This window comes from Ambystoma mexicanum, chromosome 7p, assembly GCF_040938575.1.
Source record: "Ambystoma mexicanum isolate Mex_15411 chromosome 7p, UKY_AmexF1_1, whole genome shotgun sequence".
Classification (NCBI taxonomy): Eukaryota; Metazoa; Chordata; class Amphibia; order Caudata; family Ambystomatidae; genus Ambystoma; species Ambystoma mexicanum.
In genome coordinates, this window is record NC_090939.1 from 92930659 (window position 1) to 92953954 (window position 23296).

Below are 23296 nucleotides of genomic sequence, written 5' to 3' on the forward strand. Positions count from 1 at the left end.
CTGAAGGTGTCTCACCCACTAGTCCCAGGGGATCTGTCATCCAGGTGGCCACGACACGTTCCTGGGGGTGGACCAGTGGGGGAGGATCACCTGGATGAGGAGTCTTCGAGGAGTGGAAGTGGGACACCGGACGGCGAGACATGGTATCCCCTTCCCTGTAGCACCTTTTCCCCATCCTACCAGGTAGGATACTTACAGGAACTCAACCCCCACACCCTTTTCCGCCAGTAACACTTTCTCATGGACAGCTCACTGTGAGAGAAAATGGACTAACACCTAAGCCATATACCGGACATGTCCCAATACAATGGCCAGGCAGGGTCAGGCAATTAATGATCATTATACACATCTGACTTCCATCATACTTCCCCCATAAGGATAAAAGGCAGAGCACGAAAGCACACTCTGAGCAAGGCAAAGCACGCGAGGAAGCAGCAGTTCTAAGATGGCAGTTTAATACAAGAAGAAAGACGGCATGACCGAAAGGGTTGCAAGGAGAGAAACACACGTGACCTTTTCAGAGAAAGACTGTTCCTTTTAAGAGCCTTCGAGAATAAGAAACATAAGACCCGGATCAAAGCTGAAGAAACCTGCATTGTGTGTCGGAGGTACCTGGGGCTCTCTTGTGTCGATAGCCAAGGTGGGGAGGATCGTTTGCTGCCATGGTAATGTCCTTGGCTCCTACAAAAAAGCAGTGCCAGTAAAGTCAGCACAGCCAGTGAGTTAGGGAGACTGATACCAGACCGGTCTGTGTTAAAGCCAAGGTTGCAAGCTGAAACACTGTATAGAAAGAACTGAAGATAACAGTGTGTGAAGCGTATGTGACAAGCAAAGCAAATATAATTAAACAGCACATGAGTGACTGAACTTTTGAAGCCAAGATAGATACCGTAAACAGAGTGGTCCGGCGCCACGTGGGTGCTCATTTGAAGGTCTCTGGTAGGTATCCAACTGAAAGGTGGCAAATGTAATAAAAGGAATTGTGAAATCGAAGTGGTCCTGCAATGGGTCAAGCCAAAGTCTTCAATAGTTGATGCTAACTGAAATTTGTCCGAACCCAGCTGAGGGAGACTAATTTATTAAGAAGGGGATCTGAGACCGGCTGAGAGGGATCCGGGATGAACCTTGTGTCACCCAAGAAAGAATATTCTATGAACATTGTGAAAGAGGATCTGAGCCAGGAAGAGGGGGATCCAAAGTGACAATCGTGGATTTAAAGGCATCTGAGCTCGGCTGAGGGGGAACCAGGGTGAATAGTGAATCACCTGAATGGAGTACTTGTAAGAAGAAAATAACTGTTTTGTTGCATCAGGCCTTCTGAATCAAGATACCTTGATAGGCAAAGAGACTTAAGCACTGAAGACCCTGATGCTAGTGATTGAACTGTATCCTCATGCTAAAGAAGCCAGAGATTGTGCTACGCTCGAATGAACCACCTTGTCCCATCATGCTGAAAATGTGGGGAAGGTAGGCCATCCTGACATATTTTTGTGAACACTTCCTTCTTTTTCATAAACACTACCCCCACACTATTTATATTTAGAGGTAAAGATTGGCAATAGGTTTTTTTCAGTATAGGCCCTTTTATTTTGACAAGACACCACTAGGACTGAGTTATTTTTTGATGGTTGTAGCTTGCTACCATCTGTAGATTTAGGATTAGATAGGCGTTTATCATACCCTTGTTGAAGTTCAATAAACACCCTTGAACTGTGGTCACTTGTGTCCGTCTTACTTTTAAGACCATGCCTTCCTTACAGTACCCTCTGCAGTGCAGGTCCACCGCTGTCCTTCCCTGCTGCAGCCCTCAGACAACGTTCCTCATCGCCAAAGTGAAGTAAACACCAACTCTGTACATGAAGAAGGCTTTATTGATTTCAGAGCTACAGGGCTGCAGCCATTCCTCACCAGCAGCTTGCAACCCATTTAAAACACAACATTCTTTGAGCTCTTGGCCATTCTGCAGCTCTCTGTGACATCAACAGGTGATGTAGGAGTCTACACATGGGTAAGCAACTATGTACAAGAATGACCCTTTAACTATATAACACTTCACATCAACAACATCACACTAGTCGTCAACCTCTCTGCAGCCTTTCACTCCATACTACTCAGCATCCCATCCCACAAGATGATACTCTCAAGCACCATCCTCGACTAGTTCCACTACTTCTTCAATGACAGAACACACTTTGTTTCCATGCCCCCTTATCAAGATGACCCTACCTCAGTCAAGTATAGGACCCTGAAAGGTTCCTCCCGGTCTCCACTCTTCTTCAACATCTATGTAGTATCCCTCAGATAGACCCTTAGCAAGCACATTGTCCATTTACACCAATACACAGGCAACACGCAAAAATACATTCCAAATCTCATTCCCTCAAAACCCTCAAAAGCTGACTCTTCACCATCAACACCTGTATGGCTACTCACTTCTTCAAACTCAACCCTTCCAAAACGGTATACATCCTCATCTGCGCCCAGGCAGAAACCCAACCTCACCCCCTGGATGAAAGAACAAGCCTCTTGGCTTTACCATCGTCCCACAACTTTCCTTCACACACATCATAGCGCTGTCACGAAAGCATGCAATCTACACCTACGCCTCCTATGCAAGATAAGACACATCCTTCCACCCGACTACTTCTGCACCACAGTCCCAGCACTGGTTCTGTCCAAGCTGGATTACTTGAATGTTCTCCTCAGTGGACTCCCCAACAGCACCCTTACACCGCTGCACACCATATAAAACGCAGCAGAGACTGATCCTCCACCTACCAGAACATTCACGCATCAGCCCAGATCTTGCCCAGCTCCTTTGGCTCCCCATACCTCATAGAACTGCCTTTAAAGGACTCTGCATTGTATTTAAAGCCACCCACCTCAAAACACCATCTTACCTTCACGACAAACTGAAACCCATCAACCACACAAACACCAGACAAGAGGGCCAGCATCTTCTACACATTTCACTTTGCAAATGAACACAAAAACAAGCATTTACTCAATGTGCACCCAGAGGATGGAACCCCCTATCACTTCACATCCGCCCAACATCTTCACCTCCACTGCTACTGCAGGGAAGGTCTATATTAATCATTCTATCCTATCCTGAAAACATTTTGTAACTTCTGTTTCACCTCTCACCATTTGAACGTATGACCCTTGTGAGGATCTCTATCAGGTCTTCAAATCTCTCCATAATCTTTCTCCTATCTCTCTTTACTGCTTTCCTTCTATCCCCCCCATCTTGCTGTCTGCTCTCGCAGTGCCTTTTTTCCTTACTGTCCCTTGTCCTCCCAGGGCCCAATCCTGTTTCTGCTCCTTTACTTTCTACCCCCTCTATTTTCTACCCCCTCTCCATTGGAATGTGATCCTGCTGGATCTTTGCTCTCTTTCCTCTTACCATCTCTTTCGTACCCATCTCAAAGAACATTCTTTTCTCATGAGGACTTTATTGGTTTTCCCACATTGATTTGATGTACTGTTTTTATTGTACAACGCTTTGGCATATAGAGCTACATCTAAATACAAATAACATACAAATACAACCAGGACCCTACATGATCGAATACCATCAGTTAAAGAAGATCTTTTTTTCTCAAACAGATCTTGTAGTCTTTAAAGAGACACTTATTAGCTTTGGTGGTGATTTGTTTCCTTTATGTTTTCTTGGTTTCCATAAAACCTTCTGAAACACTAAGAACGAGGACATCCATAACAAACAGCTTCTTTCTATCAGCAGTGCCAACTGGAAAAACATATAAATATGTATAGACTTTGTTAACAAATAGAGAAGTTATAATAAATGGTACTTGCACAAACGAGACAGGACATTAAATCTATTGTAGAATGCAATGGCTCGTGAGGCAGGACATCTGAGGAGGTGTGGTAGTCTTCATTGTGCATGTCCTTGAAACTGGGCTCTATCTGGAGAAGATTTTTCAAATCAAATGTTCCGCCGAGGCCTTTGGAAACTATTGAGGTAAGAAGTTTTCAGAAACCTTGTTTATCCGAGGTAAAGATTTCAGTGGGGTCCAGGGCACACCTTATGATGGGGGGCTGTTGGAGGGAGGGAATTTTGGGGGCGGAAAAGTATCCACTTCAGGAATAAAGTTCACTCCACAATACCCTGTCAAGTAATTCATACGTGAGGCCACACAAGCTATCTGTCATGAACGTGCCTACACAAATGTTCCACAGGCGCCGATGCTGGCTCCATAGACCCCATATAGGCATCCAGTGTGGAACAGTTTTCTCTTTAAATACCCGTTTCAATCTCAGCACCCCTGGGGAAGGCCAATGGGACACAATACCAAACTCAGACACTGCTCATCAAGTGAGATAACTGCAGAGTAAACTAAAAGAAGAAATGAGCGATCACATTAGAAGGTTTTCACGCCTTGGCCTTCATCACTATTCTTTTTGAGCGTTTTTCCTTAGCATTTCCTGAATAGCCTCTGAAAGCTGCTGAGAGGCTGATAAATAATTAGAATTTAGTTTATTTTACTGAAAGGAATTGCTCTCTGTAGTGAGAATGCAAAAATGTAAAGGTTCTTCAAATTCAAACTCCCTTCTCCTCTTTAACCTGGCTTTATGTCCTTTAATCAGCCTTCTGTTTTTGTGTCCTTTAATCAGACTTCTGAGTGACCATTGCGAGGGATCAGAAATGTGAGGTGACCACATTGTGAAGTTTTCTCAACAATTGCCGTTTTATAAGGTTGGATGAATGCCTCACTATCCCTAACCGGACGAGGATTTCCCTGCCTAAAATAAACTAAAGGAAAGGATATCTGTCCCTCACACTCATACATATAACAAATAAATAAGGAAACACATGGCAGTTCACAACAATAGAGATAGAATTCAAAATGCAATCACAGTCTCTTTTCATAACCTGTGCGAATTCCCCTTCCCCAGGTTTAAATGTGATTCTGCTTCACTGTTCAAGAAAGAACACAAGAAAATCCTGATTCGCAACAAAAAGGACCAATAAAATTTGGGGTAACCAACTTATGAACAGAAAAGTTCCAACAAAGAAAATATTAGTCTCTTCTTCTTTATCACAATGATTGTCTCAGTCAGGGTGATTTGCCACTACAACTCAAAGAAATACAACTTCTCTGTATTGGCTTTGCATGGCTCTTCCACCGCTAATACAAACAAAATAAAGCATGTCTCTGTCAGGACCACCTTGTAGCACTCCAACTTTTACTTGGCTTGCTTTCCTACCAGGCCTATTATCTCCAACATTTAACCATTCAGGTATATTCTCCTGCCTGAACAGCTTTTCAGTACTACAAGTGCTTTTTGTGATCAATGTCAACTAATAAGAGGGTTCAACAGCTTCACAGTATTCAACAAATTGCAGCCTTATAATCTGCAAAAAGACTTTTCAGGGAAACCAAGATTCACATTGATGCTCTTCAATACCCTTCTGAAAATTATCCTCCTCTACTTCTGGATGTCTGCTTCCAGAAGGGCTTAGGTCACCACTGAACAAGTAACCAAAGTCTGTTTGAGATAGGGTTTCTTCCTCCCTCTCTCTGGGTTTTGGCAATGTGTATGTATCCCACCTTTTCCAGATGTTGTACACAATAAGGGCAACAAGTTTCAGAGTTCATATACTTTGCATTAGCCCCCTTCTGCTGTTGCCAATATTGGCTAGATTGTACTTTTTCTTTCAAGTTCTCTTGGCTTGAGCAATGCTTATTAATGTCAACTCTTATCAAAGTTGCCCCATGAATGGCTGGGTTTTTCCACACTTTCAAACTTAAGGTTACAGTCTGTTGACTTTGACTTCTTAGAGTTTTGCTGCTTTTTCCTGGTTTGGTATTCAAAAACAACTTGGGAATCACCTTTTCTCATAGGTAAACGCGGCTACCGCGGTTTTACATGTTGTGCACAAGTAACGTGTGATTCACTTTCATCCTCAAACGAGTGCTGATTCAGCTGTTTAATACTACTTCCATACGCATAGCATAGCATACGCGAGTATGCTTCACTCGCTGGGTGCCTGTTTCCAAAACACAAGCGAAGACAGAGCGCTCCGGGGTCACAAACAACCTGTACACTCACCGGAAAATAGACGTGCGCCTCGGCTTCCCTCACTGCTCACAGGACTTAAACTGCTGTGGCTCTTTCCGATCTTTTCACTACATGGTGAATATTAGGGAGGTTTCTAGTTTTATAGATCACGAGTTTCAGAAAAGCTTTGATTTCTCCCATCGCCTATGAGTGTCTTATTCATTTTACCCTTATTTATATGCATCTTTTGTGGAACAGCAGGATGATTATTACAACAAGCCATTACATACTGCGGAGCAATCCTCCTTAGAGGAGACACAAATACGGCGTCTCGTCCCATGGATTCCTCTCACCCCCAAGGTCAGGATCAGAAAGCATCTGCCTTTCTCTGGCCACCAGAGAGGAGACTTTAGGCAGGGAATCAGTGAGGAGTCCTTAGGATTCATCACCCCACACAGACTAGCCTAAAATTAACAATTCTAATAACATTCTACACTTAGGGTCTCATTACGAGTTGGGCGGTATTCCTGCGGTAAAGCCAGCGGAATACCACCCAACTGAATTACTGTTACCCCCAGTTGTTATCATTGGATTGCAGGTGGTGGTGGTGGTGGTGGTGTAAATCCCTATTTTTATGAGTCCATACGACTCTATGGGTTTTTTTTGGTGGAATTACCTCGGCAGTAATTCGGTTGCAGTAATTCTGCTGATTTTGTAGCAGAGAGTTGGAGGATTTAGCTCTAGCATGATACTCGAGGTAAATACTCCACTTCTGGGCCATACTCTTAGTATGGCGTAGCAGGAATATTGGCGGCAATTCCATTACCACCAATATTTTTCCACTCCACCATACTTGTAATGAGGCCCTTCATATTTACACTTTATGGCTAAATTGGTTCTTTTGCATGTAGTTTCTTTTCTTTCTGTAATTTCTCCCATTGCCTTGTCAAAAAGATTTATGAAGTAGGAAGACACTAACGCCTCTTTAAGAGCCAGGCCTTCTCTTAACACGTGTGCAGTGTTTGTTTTTTCTGATGGAGTTGGGCCTGTATGCTATGCCAGTAGAGCGCATTGCTAATCTCTGCCGCAGAAACCTGTTAATTGGCTGCACATGCGCACACCACTCCGGTCTATGTCTCCCTCACTGAAGGGTATGCAACTCAAACGCTCCAGTGCTAAAGAAAAAACAAATCAAATACAATCCGCAGCTTGTTCCACTATACCGTAAAGAATGAAATAATCTTATGTAAACTAGAGAACGTTCAAACTGTAGCATTATGTTGGTGATCACCTGATTCTCGTCATATTTAATCTGTTTTTTTTTTAATTATTATTTTTATAATGCACCACACGCCCGTAAGCCCCAAAGCACACAACTTAGCATGAATTATGCTGTGCTCCCATCAACTATACTGGAACTTACCCCACAAAGATTTATGTATTATTTATCGTTTATACAATAAGAATGTACTGTTTCAAAGCACCTACAGGGCAGGGAGGGAGTGAGGGGAATACATTAAAACATTACAACATAATATTTAAGAGCAGAGGGGAAAGAGGCAGGGGGCTGAACCTACTATACCTTGTGAGTATTCAGAATGTGCAAGTGCAGAAAGGAAATGGGAAGAGGGGGGAAAGTGCTGTGGAATCCGAGCCCGTGGGTGAGCCATGGACGAAGAGATAGAATGTTAGTGCTACACGGCCTGGGCCGCAGGAGGTGTAAGTGCAAGTCTCCAGTGTGGAGGGTGTGCAGATGCAAAGTGCTGTGGAAAGACAGGAGCTGGGATGAATTGGTGTGGGAGGTCAAGGCCCCGGGATGCATAAGGATCAACAACACAGATTCAGGAGCGATGAGATTAGCAGAGGAGGGAAGGGGGACGAAAAGAGGAAAGCATTAAGGAGCTTCCATAATTTGAGAAGATCCTGTTCAAGACGCAGGGGGAGGGGGAGGCTATTTTAAAGGAGAGAGCCTGCAGAGGAAGTGAGCTACCCCCTGCCCTCTCGAAGATTCAGTGGATCTTCCCAAATGTTTTCTCTTCAAAAGGTATCAATTTGAGATTCTCCAAAAGGTGACTTGTTCCCTGTACTGCTAGCAATAGCATGGGGTTTACAATACATGTGGAGGTTACATGTTACCCGCTCAGGGCCACTGGAGCAATCCGTATCCATGACCTCCCTCACAATCTTGGATAGGTTGAGGCACAGACCTATGGCGGAAACCCAGTTGAGGAAAGCACTATGAGAACCCATTCTCCTATACAATCACTTTCCCTTCTAGTCCCAAAAGTAATCTCCTGGCTCATCCTTGCACACTAATAATCTAATAATCTTACTGTAACCTCCCTAAATCCTCACTAACCCCACCATGGAAGAGCTGAATAAGTCACCCAGACCCCAGGTCAGGCTTGAGTGGATACCGATGTTGACACTGCAGTTAATAAAGGAGCGTGCACATCTTTTGTTGCCGCCCAAGATCTTTCCTCCATCGGGTAATTCTTCCAGTCTATCAACTACTGCAAAGTTCCCCGAAACATCCTTAAATCTAAAATAGCCTGCACTTCATACTCTTCCTCACCCTCCTCAGTCCAAATCGATAGTAAATCTCCTTCCACTTGCGTTCCCACTCTGCGAGGTTTCAAAAGACTAACATGAAAAGCAGGACCTGCTGGCAAACTTCATTTCATGGTAACTGGAATTGCAATCTTGAAATGACCTATGAAAGCAAGACTAGATTTATTTGTCCCTCTTCTATATATCTATAGTGGATAACACACAATGAGGGGCAGAACGGCATATGCGATCAGCCCACTCGTTATAGAGCTCATTGCTCATGTGTAAAGCCCTAACTACCCTTTTAAGACTTTCTTTTAGTATTCCATGCTTAGCCTCCACAGTAGCAACTCGAGACTCCTCTGTAAAAAAAATGGAAAGTGACCTTGATTGCAGAAAAAAGGGGACACAGACATCAAATCTTTTGTAGAATTATTGTAACAAAATTCCACTCAACAAACCTAACCAACTTTCCCTTGCATTCACATAATATTTTTCGAACACTTGATTCACGGTTTCTGTCTCCAATTGGTTTTCAGATGATAACCTAAGGACAACTGAACCTTGATCCCCAATTGCTTACAAAATACTTGACAAAATCTATGAGACCCTTTGTCCGGAAATTATCTGTGAGGGCAAACCATGTAACCTCAGTAAACTCTGCCCAAAGTTCTGAGCTAGATGATCTGCTGTAACCTGCGCTTTGACAGGGATGCACTGTCCAGCCTCAGTCAGGGGAAAGAACACAACCAGTATAGTTGAACACTCCTTGTCCAATGGAAGATTGGACAGTAAAATCCATAGATAGGGCGTTGAAGGACTTCGTAACCAAGCAGGCGATCAAGTGTCAGGTGTAGTCCTAGGACATAGTCCTAGGACAAATCACAGGAGTTCAATTCAATGTGTCCACATGAATCATTTCCCACCAAACCTCCCTTCAAAGTAACTCCACAGTTTTATGATAAGCTGGGTGAACAGCAAGCACATATTCATGACATTCCCTTAAGGTTGTCTGCTGCAACTCCTCCAATGGAATGTATAGCCTGGAATCCGCATAAGGTAGCCCATTCCTAACCTTCCTAACAGGATCCTTTTTGGCCCAGGTCTGCATTTTATCCTCTGACATGATTCAATGGCCTTCCTGAGGCAAATCCCCAATACCTCTCCTTGAACCAATAACAAAGTGCTCTTCTGAAATCAAAGCTCCAACTATCTCACTGGTCATCTTTTCACTCCCCAGATTTTGGCGTGACAAAGCGCTGCCTTCCTTTTCAAAGGCCCAGGCCTGTAGATAATAGAATTATTTTCTACAAAAAAACGAACACCAGCGAAATTGTCAAGGTGTGGGTTTAGGAGATGTTAAGAAGAGCAAATTCGGATGATCCATAAGCACCATCACCAGGTGCCTGACACTGATCAAATAATGCCTCCACTCTTGGAAGGCTGCCTTACTAACCAACAACTCACAATCAGATATTATATAATTTATCTCAGCTGTGTGACCTATTTTATTTTCAAAAATGCGAGACTGGATGAATCTGCCCAGTCTCTGGGTGATGTTGAGACAGACCTGCCACTACTACCAAACTATAAGCATCGTCCCCAACAAAATTAGTTGTTCCACATTTGAATGCAAAAAAGGGTCGAAACTAAAACATTCTTTGAGGTTCAAGAAGGCTCTTCTGCTCCTGACCTCCAGACACACATTACCCCTTTCTTCAACAATGCAGTGATGGATTCCACCTGGCAAGAAAAAACTTTTATAAATCTTCTATAGAAATGATTGAGCAAATAAAAAAAAAACCTTATATGTCCTTACACAAGTGAGAGTAGGCCATGTTTTCACTGCTTGCTTCTGGCATACATCCATCCATCTCCAATCCTCTTGGATATATAATAAAACCTAGAAACAGAGTAAAACTGACTTTTTTCTAATTTGGTATACAGATGAGGATTCCTCAGCTTCCTAAAACTAAATGCACTTGTTCTTGATGTTGGGCTAGAGGTTGCGAAAAATACCAGAATATCATCCATGTACACCACTACAAAAATATCCAAATGCTTTCTTAAAGACTTCACTTATGAAATACTGAAAAACTGAAAAGCTGCTAGGACATTACACTGCCCCAAGGGCATGACCAGATAAAGTCATACTTGGTCCTGAACGCAGTTTTCCATTCATTTCCTTCTCAAACCTGGATTAGGTGTTACGCACATTGTAGATTCAATGTCAAACACTGTGGCCCCCTGTATATGATTGTGCATAACTGCTGTTAGTGTAAGAAGATAACCATTATTGATTGTTGTTTGATTCAATTCCTTATAATCTATACAGGTTTGCAGTGTACCATGTTTCTTGGTGGTGAAAAAGAAGGGTGAAGCGGCTGTAGACTGAATGCCTAATAAAGCCCTTGCGTAAATCCTCCTCCAAATACTGTTTCGGAAATTTGTTTTCCTTCTCAGTTAAAGCATAAATTCAACTACGCAGCGCATGCATTCCTATGTATAACTCTATCTCACAACCATAGGATTGGTGCAGAGAGTTCTCCTGCCTCTTTCACATAAAAAACATCCTGATAATCAAAATAACAGGCCTGTAACTCTCCCGAGGCTGCTCCAATAATATGGTACTCGGCTATGATGGCTGCCAAACAAGCCTCTGCCGTCACCTCGAGATGTCGAGGATTCTCCATTGATGAAACTCTCTCTGAGGCAGACCTTATCACAGAACATGGGGTTACATGTCGTTCACCTGTCCCAATCAATATTTGGAGCATGTTGAGTTAACCATGGCATTTCCAAAATAAAACTTAACTGCAGAGCATTGATTAGTTAAAATAACCCCCCCCCCCCCAGCACCCCAATACCCTCTTTGCACCTCCATGCCAAGTAGAAAAAGGTCATAATTAAAAGGAGGGGTATTGCCTACTGAATTTTGCTTCCCATTAATTGATATGGCAAAAGGTATACCAAGGATGCCCATCCTCCGTAACAGCGAATTATGCTAAACCCATAAAAGGTACAATGCTGGAGATTTTCTTGTTATTGACCTAGGGAGGCTAGATATAGGAAGGGAACATGGAAAAACTGGAATAGGTGGAGTTGGAATAAGGCAGGATAGAGGGATAAAGATATTACAGGTCTCTGAAGATTCATAACTCCCTTTGAAGATGGTTGCCAGGTAGGACTAATGATTTGTATGTGGATTAGGGATGACAGTATTTCCGGTTTATGGGTGGCTCTTTCTTTATAACCCTGTAAGAACCTATGATCGTTGACAGTCAACAAATTCCTGCCATTTATCTCGGGTGCTATGGTTCCTCATGATCCCTGGCCGTGTTCCCTTTTCCTCCTTGACTGGGAACCTCCCTACTGTCCCTACCACTTCCTGTTCTCCCTCATCGGGTAGTCACCTCCTGTATTTTCTGTAGGACTAAAATTGCCAAAACCCTACCCAGTTGTGCGCAGGCTCTAGCAGTCTCTCCCACTTCCTAGGTCAATGATATCCCCCTTTCCTGTTGTTCGCTTTAGCTTAATCTCAGCTCTGATAGTGTTGTTCCCCATTCCCAGTGCAGTGTCACTACCCATTGCCCAGCAATCAGAGATACTCCCCAGTAACAAGCACCTCCATGGTTCTGCATCTTCAGTCTTCTGTGGGGTCGCTCTAGGATCACCTGTGCTCCAGCTTACTATGCTTCTCTTCCCCTTCACTGCCAAAACCATCTTGGTACCAGACTATTCAGCTGTACCATCCTTGGTCGCTGCTGTATTCCACTTCTTTTCATTATTAATATATCCCAGGTCACCTTGAAGCACTTTCCTTTTCTTGGCTATCCAGTTCATCTTTGAGTATGGGTCACTACTTTTTCCTCTTCTTACTAGGAAAGCTTTTTTTCCTGTAGTCCCTCTGTCATTTCCCACCCACTAGTAAGAGAGGAGCCAGTGGAAGGTGGTGAAGAAATCTGATACCGGGTAAGCTTTCTACTGTGCTATTTCTATATGGTCTTGTACTGTCTAAGACATCCACTGGAGTAATTGAGGTTACAAGGTTACAGTCCTGGTGGGTCCCCTTGGTGCTGTATCCGATTTCCCATTTTCTCCATTGGGGAGGTCCCAATCATTTGATCGGGGTTGAGTTGGTCACTGGTAGGGCATTTAAAGGATTTGCATTGTTTCTCATTTTCACAAAGTGCATCCTCCGGTCTGTGATACCTTCCTGTTGACCCATCAAGATAGGGTTAAGACTAAATATTGCTCCCCTCAAAGCCTTAAGGCTTTCTAACCTCAAATTGTGACCCTGCCACTGCACCTACATTGTTACTGTTCTTTTACGAGATGTAAAGCTTATTTTACCAAATATATTTCTGCTACATCTATTCCTTTAGTTAATGTAATACTGTGTTACCCTGTATTTATACCACATTCTCCTTCTGAATGCAGAAATGAACACTGTTCCTAAGGCAAGGATGGGGATTCTACCAAACACTGGCCTGGTATTTACATGTGTACGTTTGTACGTGTGTGCGTAAGTGAGAGGGTGTGTTACAGTATCAAAGATAGTATAGGACAGGGTGTCATGGAGCTTTTTGGAAAGGGTATTGGTATCGAACGGGCTTGGACCGAAACTTCGCTGCGCCATTAAAGCGCTATACAGTTCCCCCACGACATCAGTGACGGTGAACGGAGGCTATTCTCGTTGGTTTCCCCTTGAAAGGGGGACGAGGCAGGGCTGCCCATTGTCAGCAATTTTATTTGTATTGTCACTTGAGCCGCTGGCGCAAAAATTAAGACACGACAATAGGGTAAAAGGCATCACAGTAGGCGATCGGGAATACAAACTGGGCCTATATGCTGATATTTTATTGCACCTAACTGACCCCTTAGACTCGGTCCCGGCCGCGCTCGCTATAATTGAAGAATACGGTGAGTTGGCTGGCCTAAAAATTAATACAGGGAAATCTGTCCTCCTCCCGATCGACAAAAGTAGAGATTCCGAGGTCGAACGCTTTGCCCCCCTAGGAGTGAAAGTCAGTCTCACCACACTCCGATACTTGGGCATTAACGTCACTCGTGACTTGGGATCCCTATATGAAGCCAACTTCCCTCCATTGTCACTTACCCTGCAAAAAGATATACAAAGGTGGTCCAAGCTCACCATCTCCTGGCTAGCTCGGTTAAATGCTATCAAAATGGTCTTTCTCCCTAAGATATTATACCTCTTTCAAATGCTTCCCATCAAAATGCCCCCGGAATATTTTACAGACACGAGAAAATTGTTACTAGCCTTCCTGTGGCGCGGTCAAAAGCCCAGAATCCCAAGATCCCTGCTCCAGCTTCGTAAAGACAATGCAGGGGTGGGCCTTCCGGACTTAGAGACATATTACAGGGCGGCTCAACTTAGGGTCCTTGTCCCTCATTTCAGACAGTGGTTAGAGCCACAATGGATAGCGCTAGATAACTATCACCTCCGTCCCTTTATTTTATGTGAATGGCTATGGGTCCCTGGGCCCCAATTACGTAACAGCGTTAAATCTCACCCCATTATAGGTACGATATGGTCAATATGAAAACCAGGCAGGAAAATGGTGGGGGTTACGACATGGCCCTCTCCTCTGGGTCATCTTTGGTCCCCGGGGATCCGGGACGCAATCCCTGAACCGGGTAGTTATGAAACCTGGTACCAAGCGGGGTTAGAGAGGGCAGGCCAACTATGGCGCAATGGCGCTTTTATAACCATTCAAGAGCTCCAGGAGGCGCTCGGCATAGGCACGCTCTCGGTCTTCCTGTATTTGAGACTCAAGGGGGTAACGACAAGACCGATATGGAGAGAACAATTACAGAGGGATCTCACCCCATTTGAAAGGATCCTTGACTCATGCACGGGCTCCAGGGGTCTGATAAGTGCAATGTACCTGGCACTGATTGAGGTCGATATTACACCCTCACTGGCGCTCAAGAGCAGATGGGAATCAGATATGGGCAGGCAAATCTCTCAAAAATTATGGCTACAAATATGCAGACGAACGGCGAAGTCATCCATATCTTGTCAGTATAAATTACATGCCGTCAAGTTACTGTATAGATGGCAGTATGATCCAGTTCGGCTTGCCAAAATGTACCAGGGGGTAAGCCCCTACTGCTGGAGGGGCTGCGGGATGCGGGCTGATTACTGGCATATGTGGTGGGGATGTGCATTGGTTCAGACCTACTGGTCAGAGGTCCTTAGCTGGAACAAGGATCTAGATGATGATGTAAGGGAGGGGCTCCCGCTGTTCATCCTATTTGGCCTGACTGAGACAGAGGATAAGGTCGTGAAAGCACCCGAAATGGTGCATGGTCTGTTGCTGGCCGCACGCGCCTGCCTCACTATGGTATGGAAAAGATCCACGCTCCCCACCAAAACTGAATGGCTGGGGGTTGCCCTCAGCATCTACAGAATGGAATGCCTGACTGCTGCTTTACACGGGGATCGTACTGTTGTTGAGAACGCCTGGTCTGAATTCCGTGCCAAATATATACTGTGAAGTGATTGTGTGCAATACACTGTTGAGTTTCGTGTCAATTTCGTTAATGACAGACGGTGTCTGCTCTGCCAGTGCATTGGGGCATGTTGTCACTATCTGCCCGAAGTCATGAGTTTAAGGTTGGTTCACTGGTATTGTTTATTCCTGTTTTTCCTCCCAGGTCAGATATTTCGAGAGGGGGAAGGGGGGTGGGGTAGGAAAAAAAAAAAAGAAGGGTGGGTCTTGTTGACGTTATTGGTTGAATATGTGACTCTCAGAGAATCTAAGGCGTTGCATGAGAATATTATTTGCTATCATCGTTCTCTCTTTTTTTTGGCTCAGAGATGTATCTGCATGTACATGGCTGTCGAACCTTTACAAAACCAATAAAATTTGAATTAAAAAAAAAAAAAAGATAGTATAGGAGAGTGAAGGAGTGTGGGAGTGACAGTGTACTTGTAATATAGTGTGAGGGTAAGCATGCAAGAGAGTATGTATGTGTGAAAATGTAGGAGAGATGTGTGAGTGAGTGAGAGACTGAGTATCAGTGAGAGTGTGTAAGAGTGTGGGAGTGACAGTGTACGTTTAAGAGTGGCAGTGTAAGTGAGAGCAACAGAGAGAGTGTGGGGGTGGTGTGTATGTGTGAGTGGTTGTGTCCATCTGTGGCTTAGTTATACTGTTGGCACAGGAAAGTTCATTCTGTAGGCGTGGGAACTGTTGTAATTCTATTTATTGATCTGAAGGAGTGCAAATATGTTTTGTATTTTTTAACATGTTTATTGTTGTGTTCTTATAGTTGCCTCTGCCCTGTTATCATATTCCTTGAGACCCTTTTCCTGCATTACATTTTTCACAAAATAAATTGTTGTAAAAAAAGATTTTAAAAAAAGAAAAGGACTTGGACACTCTGAAAATTAAACTAGAATTATAAAGGGTTCCATGGAAGAAGGCCTGCACTATCAACCTCTCAGGAGTGTTTCAGCATGTGGGTGTAATGCACTAGCATGCAGCTGAAAAGCTATATGCAGCCATTATTAACTGTGAATTGGGAATATTTTACTTGCACATAAAATACAAGTTATCTTTTCGAAATGTCTTACTTCATAAATGAAGCATATTCCCCTCAGTTCTCCATTGACCATTCCTGTACCCACTAGGACACTGCCTCTCCATTACATAATTGCACTTACTTTCCTATTTCCCGTTCTCTGTATGCCCACTCTTTCCTCTCTTGCTCATCCATCATCTTTCTCCTCTTCTCCAGATAAGCAGTATCAGATGTATGACACAAGGGAGGCAGTGCTGCTTCCCAGGCACGTTTCTCCCGAGCACGCTCAATCATCTCCACCTCAGCCAATCCAGCGGGGAGTCCTCGACCTTCAGTTAAACAACAGAAAACATGGAGTATTGAAAAGTACACATGGATGCAAGGCATATTTGGATATACTTATGTATCTACTATTCAATTATTTACGTCTTTGTCCTTTAGAGGGCAATATCTCTTGATTAGTGGCTGATGTTATTGCAAGGATCAGTCATCTTTGGAATTAGGTTGTACCCACCTCCAGAATCACCGTTTTAAAGGGACACCAGCAGCGAAGACCTCTTTCTTCTCACCAGTATTCTCTTTCCCAGTTAAGTGGCCTGTGGAGGACAATTAAAACTGCATATTTTGGGCAGGCCCCAGATTTAGCTGTAGACCCAGTCATGGCTGTACCTCTGTTAGGTCATGGTGACCTGTGTCTCTGTTGCTGCTGCCTTTGCATGTGTGCAGGTCAGTACTGGGGCGAATGCCCATGTTACTAAAGACTTTGGCTCCTCACACCTGTTAGGCAGTTTGTTTTCCCAGAGATGTGAGACCGACAGAAAGGTAGAGTTTTCTCACATGATGCCATTTTATTAAAATAAAATAAGGGGGGAGATAAATGTCTATCTTTCCCTAGCCTAACAAGGGTGTCCCTGCCCAACAAACTCAGACTAAAGAAAATTACCTAGAGTCCAAAGTATCTGACCCTTACACTAATATACACCACAATATACAGGGTTTGTTTGGCTGTCTTAAGTTTCACAAAATGACATATCAATCCAAACTCAAAAGCTTCAGAAAATACTCCTTGTGACTGGGGTCAAAGTCCCTGTCTCTGGGTCAAGTCAGGAATACCTGGAGTACAGTTCAAGCTCAAGAAAGTTCTGTGCAATAACAATGTTCCATTCAATGTAGCACAAAAAGTATTTTCCATGCAATGGATTCTTATACTTGCAATTTGAATATCTTTCTTTGAAAAGGCTTGTTCATTCATAACTATTCATCTTCCACACTTTCTTGCTTGGCTAAACAAAAGTCTTTTCTTCAAACCACCAGTTCATAACATAGGATAAATGTTCTTTCTCAAAGTCAAGCAAGTATTAGCATATCATTCTTCTTCAAAAGAAACACGTCAATCAGGATCGCTTAGTAATCATACTTCTTTAAAGGAATCACTTTCTTAAATGCAACAGTTCAACAAGACAAGGTGGTGGATTGAACACTCCCTTTCCAACACACTTCTTTACCACAACCACAGTACTTTGAATCATCTTCTTCTTTCTTGGTATACTTGCCTGTCAGAACTAACTATTAATGGTCCCTTTCCTGGTTTACCCGCCTGCCAGGATAAAACTTCTTCTGCTACAATTGTACTCTGTGGTAACGCTTGTATCAAAATTCTCCACACAGGAATTCTAAGTGAGGAGGTTTGAACAACTGCTTCTCTTGACAGTCTCTAGACTCTTAACAAAATGGGTTACAGCTCTTCCCAAATCATTTGTGTTTCTGTATTATTCTTTTGTTGCCTCTTGGCTGTAGGCAAAGCAGGATACAGTTCTCTCCCTGTTGCCCTGTTGATCTCTCCCACAAGGAGTGCTTTGCTCCTGCGGCCTTTGTTTATAATTGTGCAACCTCTTGGCAGGCTGCCGTGGCCCATGCAGTCATTCACAGTCGCTTGGACAGCTTTGATTGATCTCTGATGCACATTCCGTACTGGAGCAGTCCACAGCGTGTTGGCAGCTTGTCTCCCACACAGCATAGCTTCTTTCAGAGCCGCTTCACACTGCGCATTCTTTGCAAGGCTAAGCTGCCTCTGTATCTACAGCATCTCCCTCACAGTGTCCTGTTACTGTTAATACTACACCATCAGCTTCCCCTCCTTCCTGCACCTGGAACCCATGTATATATTTAAAAGTCCCACTTAGCTGCTTCCTATCACAACAACTAGACCGCTCATGATGCTTCAACTCCGAGCCCCCCTTCTTCGTCCCAGTACAACAAGCATTATGGGACTTAAAGTCCTTAGCGGTTTTCATATCAGAATTGTCCATTTGTTCCTAATAGGCCATTGGGGCTTTAGGTTTAATGGGGGAATCATCCAGAGAGTTCTCACACGCCCCTTGCCCTTGAACATGAGTCTCCTCCCATGTTATCCTGCCGCATAATACCACCCCCAGGGTCAAGATCAGGTAGCGGCTGCCTTTCTCTGGCCACATGAGAGGAGGCCCATGTCGGGATCTTAGGGAGGATGTCACTAAATTCATCACACAGGGGTACAGAGCAACTGTCATTACCTTTAAGATTGTGTGGCGCAATAATCTACAAAAGACAGAAGAAAGAACAGAATCAGCTGTTCTTTTCCGTTTTCAGGGTCATGTAGCGTGGCTGCATTGTGGGTCAGGAGATTGGAAGACTAGAAGAAGGTAAGGAGTGGGGGGTCCTGATGGATCTGAAGTGCAGGAGATTCAGGAAAAGCAGGGAAGAGTCTAGGAATGCAGACCATTCATGGGAGAGGCAGCAGATGTCAGCTATGAAGCCTGTCAACAGCTGCAAGGACAAGATGAACATCACTTGCAGACAGCCGGAGAGCAGATGCCGCTCACATGGGTCAGAAGTGAGAGGTGTAGGAGTAACGCCAGACACTGTCACCACATGCCGCCACTGGATGGATTCCTGACTGGGAGCTGTATTCGAGTGAGTAGACCAAGAGACCGAAGAAAGCACAACCTGTCCTTATAGAGAGGGAGAATAAAGTCCATGGGACAGAGAGATCAATGAGGCAAAATGCAGAAAAGACATTTGAAAAAGAGACAAACTAGAAAGGCTGCTGGCCGATACTTAGGTGGAACATTTCTAGAGCCAATTGAGAAAGATATCAAAAAGAGAAATGCAGCAGTCTGGAGCTTGAAAGGAAAGTTCCTACTGCCAATTGAGAAAGAGCCTGGAAAGAGAAATATTGCAAGTTGAAATTTAAAGTCAAAGTTCCTCAATACCTTTAATCATGAGACAGGGAGGAAACAATGGGCCTCATTACGACCCTGGCGGTAAGGCAACAACGGCGCCGGTAGTGCTACAGGCGCCTTTGTTGCCTCACCGCCTCATTAGGAGTTCTGCTCACGGGGCCGCCCTGTACGCCTGGTCAGACCAGACGCGCAGAGTGGCACCCGCTAGCAGAACAGGATGCTAACAACGGTCCCGTCATTAACGGGACTGTTAGCATCCTCCCCATTCCCATTGAGCCCTAACGGGACTCAATGGGATTGTGGATGTACCAGGTCCGGGTCCCGCGAATGTGAATTACCGGGCAGCAAAGGTCGGAATGGCCAGGTAATTCCCATTTTTCAGGACCCAGACGCGAGTTTGGGGGTAGCCATGCCACTAAAAACGGCATGGCTACCTCCAAATTCGTAATGAGGCCCAATGGATCCTGGAACTTGGAAGTCAAAGCTCTTCACTCCGAGTGATGGAGACTAAAAAGAGGTACACATGAACCCTGGCACGTGGAATCAAATTTCCTTAACCACAATGCTTTGTAAGATAGCAGAGTTGAGGCAGAGCAAATGCATTTCAAACTTTGGATTTTATGGAAGGTTCTCCCTTTTATCCCTACAGCCTGCAAATCCCCTGTGGTGGCCGACTCAGTATTAAGTAGCTTGGACTACTGTAACTCACTTTATCTGGGCGATCCTCTTTATTTAACTAAACGTCTGCAGCTCCTTCAAAATGCAGCTGCCAGATCTATCCTCTGCCCGTCCTTTGGCACTCGTATGTCCCTGCTACTGAGGCAACTGCACTGGCTCCCCGTAGAGGCCCGTGTCATGTTTAAATCTATGTGTATGGTCCAACAAGCTTTCTACAGTATTGGAGCGGAGTATCTTCAAGCCAGATTTGTGCATTACACCCCTCCCGCCCCCTACATTCTCAATCAGCCTTCTTCTTGTGGTTCCCTGGCACAGGCTGGCTCGTTCAGGTGGTCGTGCCTTTTCTACTGTAGCCGCTAATGCCTGGAACAAACTTCTGCATGCTCTGCGGAGCACTGCTGATCATTTCTGCTTTCAAGGTAAATTGAAAACATTATAATTCTAATGGTTCTCCTCCCTGTTTTGTTTCTGCTAGCTGCTTCTAGCGCCATGATGCCTTCGGCGTACTTGTGCTCAATAAATTCCTATAACATATCATAACACAAGGAGCGTGGGCCAGAGAAGGTGGTGGCCCACATTGAAGTACTGACCTAATGAGGAGAAGAGGTTAAAGCAGCTGAAGCTCGGTAGGCTAAATCTACAAAGAAAAGATGCAGGGCCACTATATGGCCTGCAAATCAGACCACAGTGCCAAAATCCTGAGTACCAGACAAGCCCACCAGTTGGAGGATGCATCCCGGGAGGGGTGGGGGATTACTGCTATGGAGAAGAGCTGTGGCAGACTGACAACCTGAGGATGGACTGATACAAGATTTTGGAGCAGAATGAAGAGAAGCAGGGTGAAGCAAGCACAGAGGATGATTCAGTAAGCAAAAGGTAACATTCACAAACTTCAGGCTTTGAGCTGGAGGAAAAATCTGGCGAGTTTTTGCCCATTTGCGGCGCTATTACTGCGGCGCAGTCTCACCAACACAGGTCCGGGTGAATTCATCTGTGACCTTTGAATCTGCAATCTGCCACTGCAAGGCAGGTGCTGAGGGTGCCAGGAGACTTTCTTAGCAAATGGCATGTCTGCACTATAACTTTGGTATGTAGCATTTATGAAAGCGGGTCTGATCAGCAGATCTCCCTTTCAGAACAGAATTACGTGCAACAATGTATATCAATACAACTCAAAAAAGCTTGGGCTATCCTGCCCTTAGCAAATGGCCAATCTGTCACAGGAACAACACAGATACAAAAAGATACTTTCTGCTGGGAGAGGTAGAGGGAAGATACACCCAAAGGCGAAAACACTCAAGTTGGAAAACCAGTGGAGGTTAGGGGGAAATCCTGGTTCTATTTACAGCTGCTAGAGGCGTTGCAGGGGAAAACCCAGGAAGAATAACAAGAAATAGGCTCCCACCTAAACCAGGAGATAGACTTGGAGTTAGAGGTGGAGACTTTTTCGTAGGTGATGCAGGCAGTCTTGAATGTGATGCATTCTTAAAAGGGTGGTTAGTGCAGCTCCTTGAGGGTAGGGCTGATATGTACTGAATTTCCTTAGCCCTAAGATGAGGCATGCTGCACCATGCTAGACATCCTTCAGAGGGTCCAAAGTGGAACCTGGGACCCCTGCGAGTAGGCCATTGCCACCGTCCAGGTGGGAGATGACTAGGGCTTGGAAAACTGTTGTTAAACTCAGGGAACAGATAAAACGCTTGACTTTAGAAAAATGGCAGAGGTAATGGGTTGGTATTTGGCTTTCTCCGGTGGGGGACGGTGGGGGGGGGAAGAGTCCTGACTTCTTTATTAAGGGAAGCATTCAACCATTTTTCAGCAAGGAAGAAAAGGAATCTTGGCTAAAAGAAGTATTAATGAGGGGTAGCAAAAAACTGGAAATACTATCATGAATAGATTTAGTAAGTTATGATGGAAGAGAATCGCCAGAATAAGGGGTAGGTTTCATAAAGGATAGAAATGTCAAAAATCAGATTTGGAAACAGATATAAAAGACAGTCCCAAATTGGGAGCTTTTGTGAAAAATTGAGGGAGTGGGAGGAATGCAATAGGGAACTTTGCAACTAATATTGGATTGAATGTAAACACTTTTCAAGGAAATAAGAATTAAACGAATTAACCAGGGCAAGGGAAAACATGGTGGCTGAAACAGGAAAAGGATAGACATATGCTTCATAACTAAATGTGGTTGATTAAAAGCAGAGGACACTTGAGTAACTAGAAAGTGGGATTTGGCAGTATTGATACTGGCTATATAGGAACTCGGGAGAGAAATAGGCTGAACAAATAAAGATGGGTCTTGAGATTTGTGCCAAGATTTTCCAGTACTTCAGATAAGCTGTTTTTCCTTCCTTAACTAGGGGTAAACCTTGGAGTTGAGGGACATGACTGCATATAAACTGCACATAAATAATTGTACAAGAGCAAGCTGAGCTACTGCTTGGGGCTCAAGTCACAGGTAATTGGGGGTTAGGGTATTTATATTGCTCGAAGAAGAAAGAGCGGTCAGAACATAAAGAAGACAGAGCTTCATCTAGAATAGCAGGAGGCAGGAGAAAGGAGACATCCAAAGGTGGTAGGAGGACACCAGGATGTGCACAGGCCACAGTGGCTTTGCTTAGTTGATGTCTGGAGCAAGGAAGTGAAGCAACCGCAACCCATGAGGCCAGCCAGAGACCCCCCTGGAAGCATTGCATCAGTCTCCCGAAGATGACATCAAAGTCATGTATACCACCTATAAAGTCATGGAACGAACAGGTGAGAGAAATCTAATAATTAACAGGCAGAGAAGCTCTTGTAAACAAATTTAGGACAGGGCACTTAAGTTTGGGATCATTCTCCCTAACTTCCTCAAACTCAGCAAGTTAATTAATAAACCTGGTGCCCTTGTGGTGTGTGACTGTTTGTGTGTAGCATGACACATTCTTTACAGAATACTCTGATTTGGAAGATATGGGTCTAAACCGCCCTGTGGACGTTTTAGATGATCTGGACGGTGTAGTTTTGGATGTCCCTGGTGGAGAAGCTTTGAACAACCCCAATGGTGTAATACTGTGCCTTGGTGAAGATGCTGAGCTTGTAGGATCCCACCACTTCTACCCTCAGGTAGGAACATTGGGTAGTGGCCAGACCAACCCAGGCCTTTGCGGCTCACCCCCCAGCAAATAACAATATGGATAGTTGAGTTAACTTACCATAACAAGCCGAAACAGAGGGAATGAAGCAGGTGGGAAATAAAATGAAATCAGAAAATGAGTACATCCAAAACA

At 44.2% G+C, this 23296-nt stretch overlaps 1 protein-coding gene across 1 annotated transcript in view; it reads right to left on the reverse strand.

Moving 5' to 3' along the window:
• The window catches only part of CFAP91 (cilia and flagella associated protein 91), a 677881-nt gene that overhangs the window by 408950 nt on the left and 245635 nt on the right, over window positions 1–23296 (reverse strand). The window contains exon 7 of the mRNA XM_069635853.1: window positions 16271–16457. Within this exon, the coding sequence (XP_069491954.1) occupies window positions 16271–16457 (187 nt within the window). The remainder of the gene's footprint in view (window positions 1–16270; window positions 16458–23296) is intronic.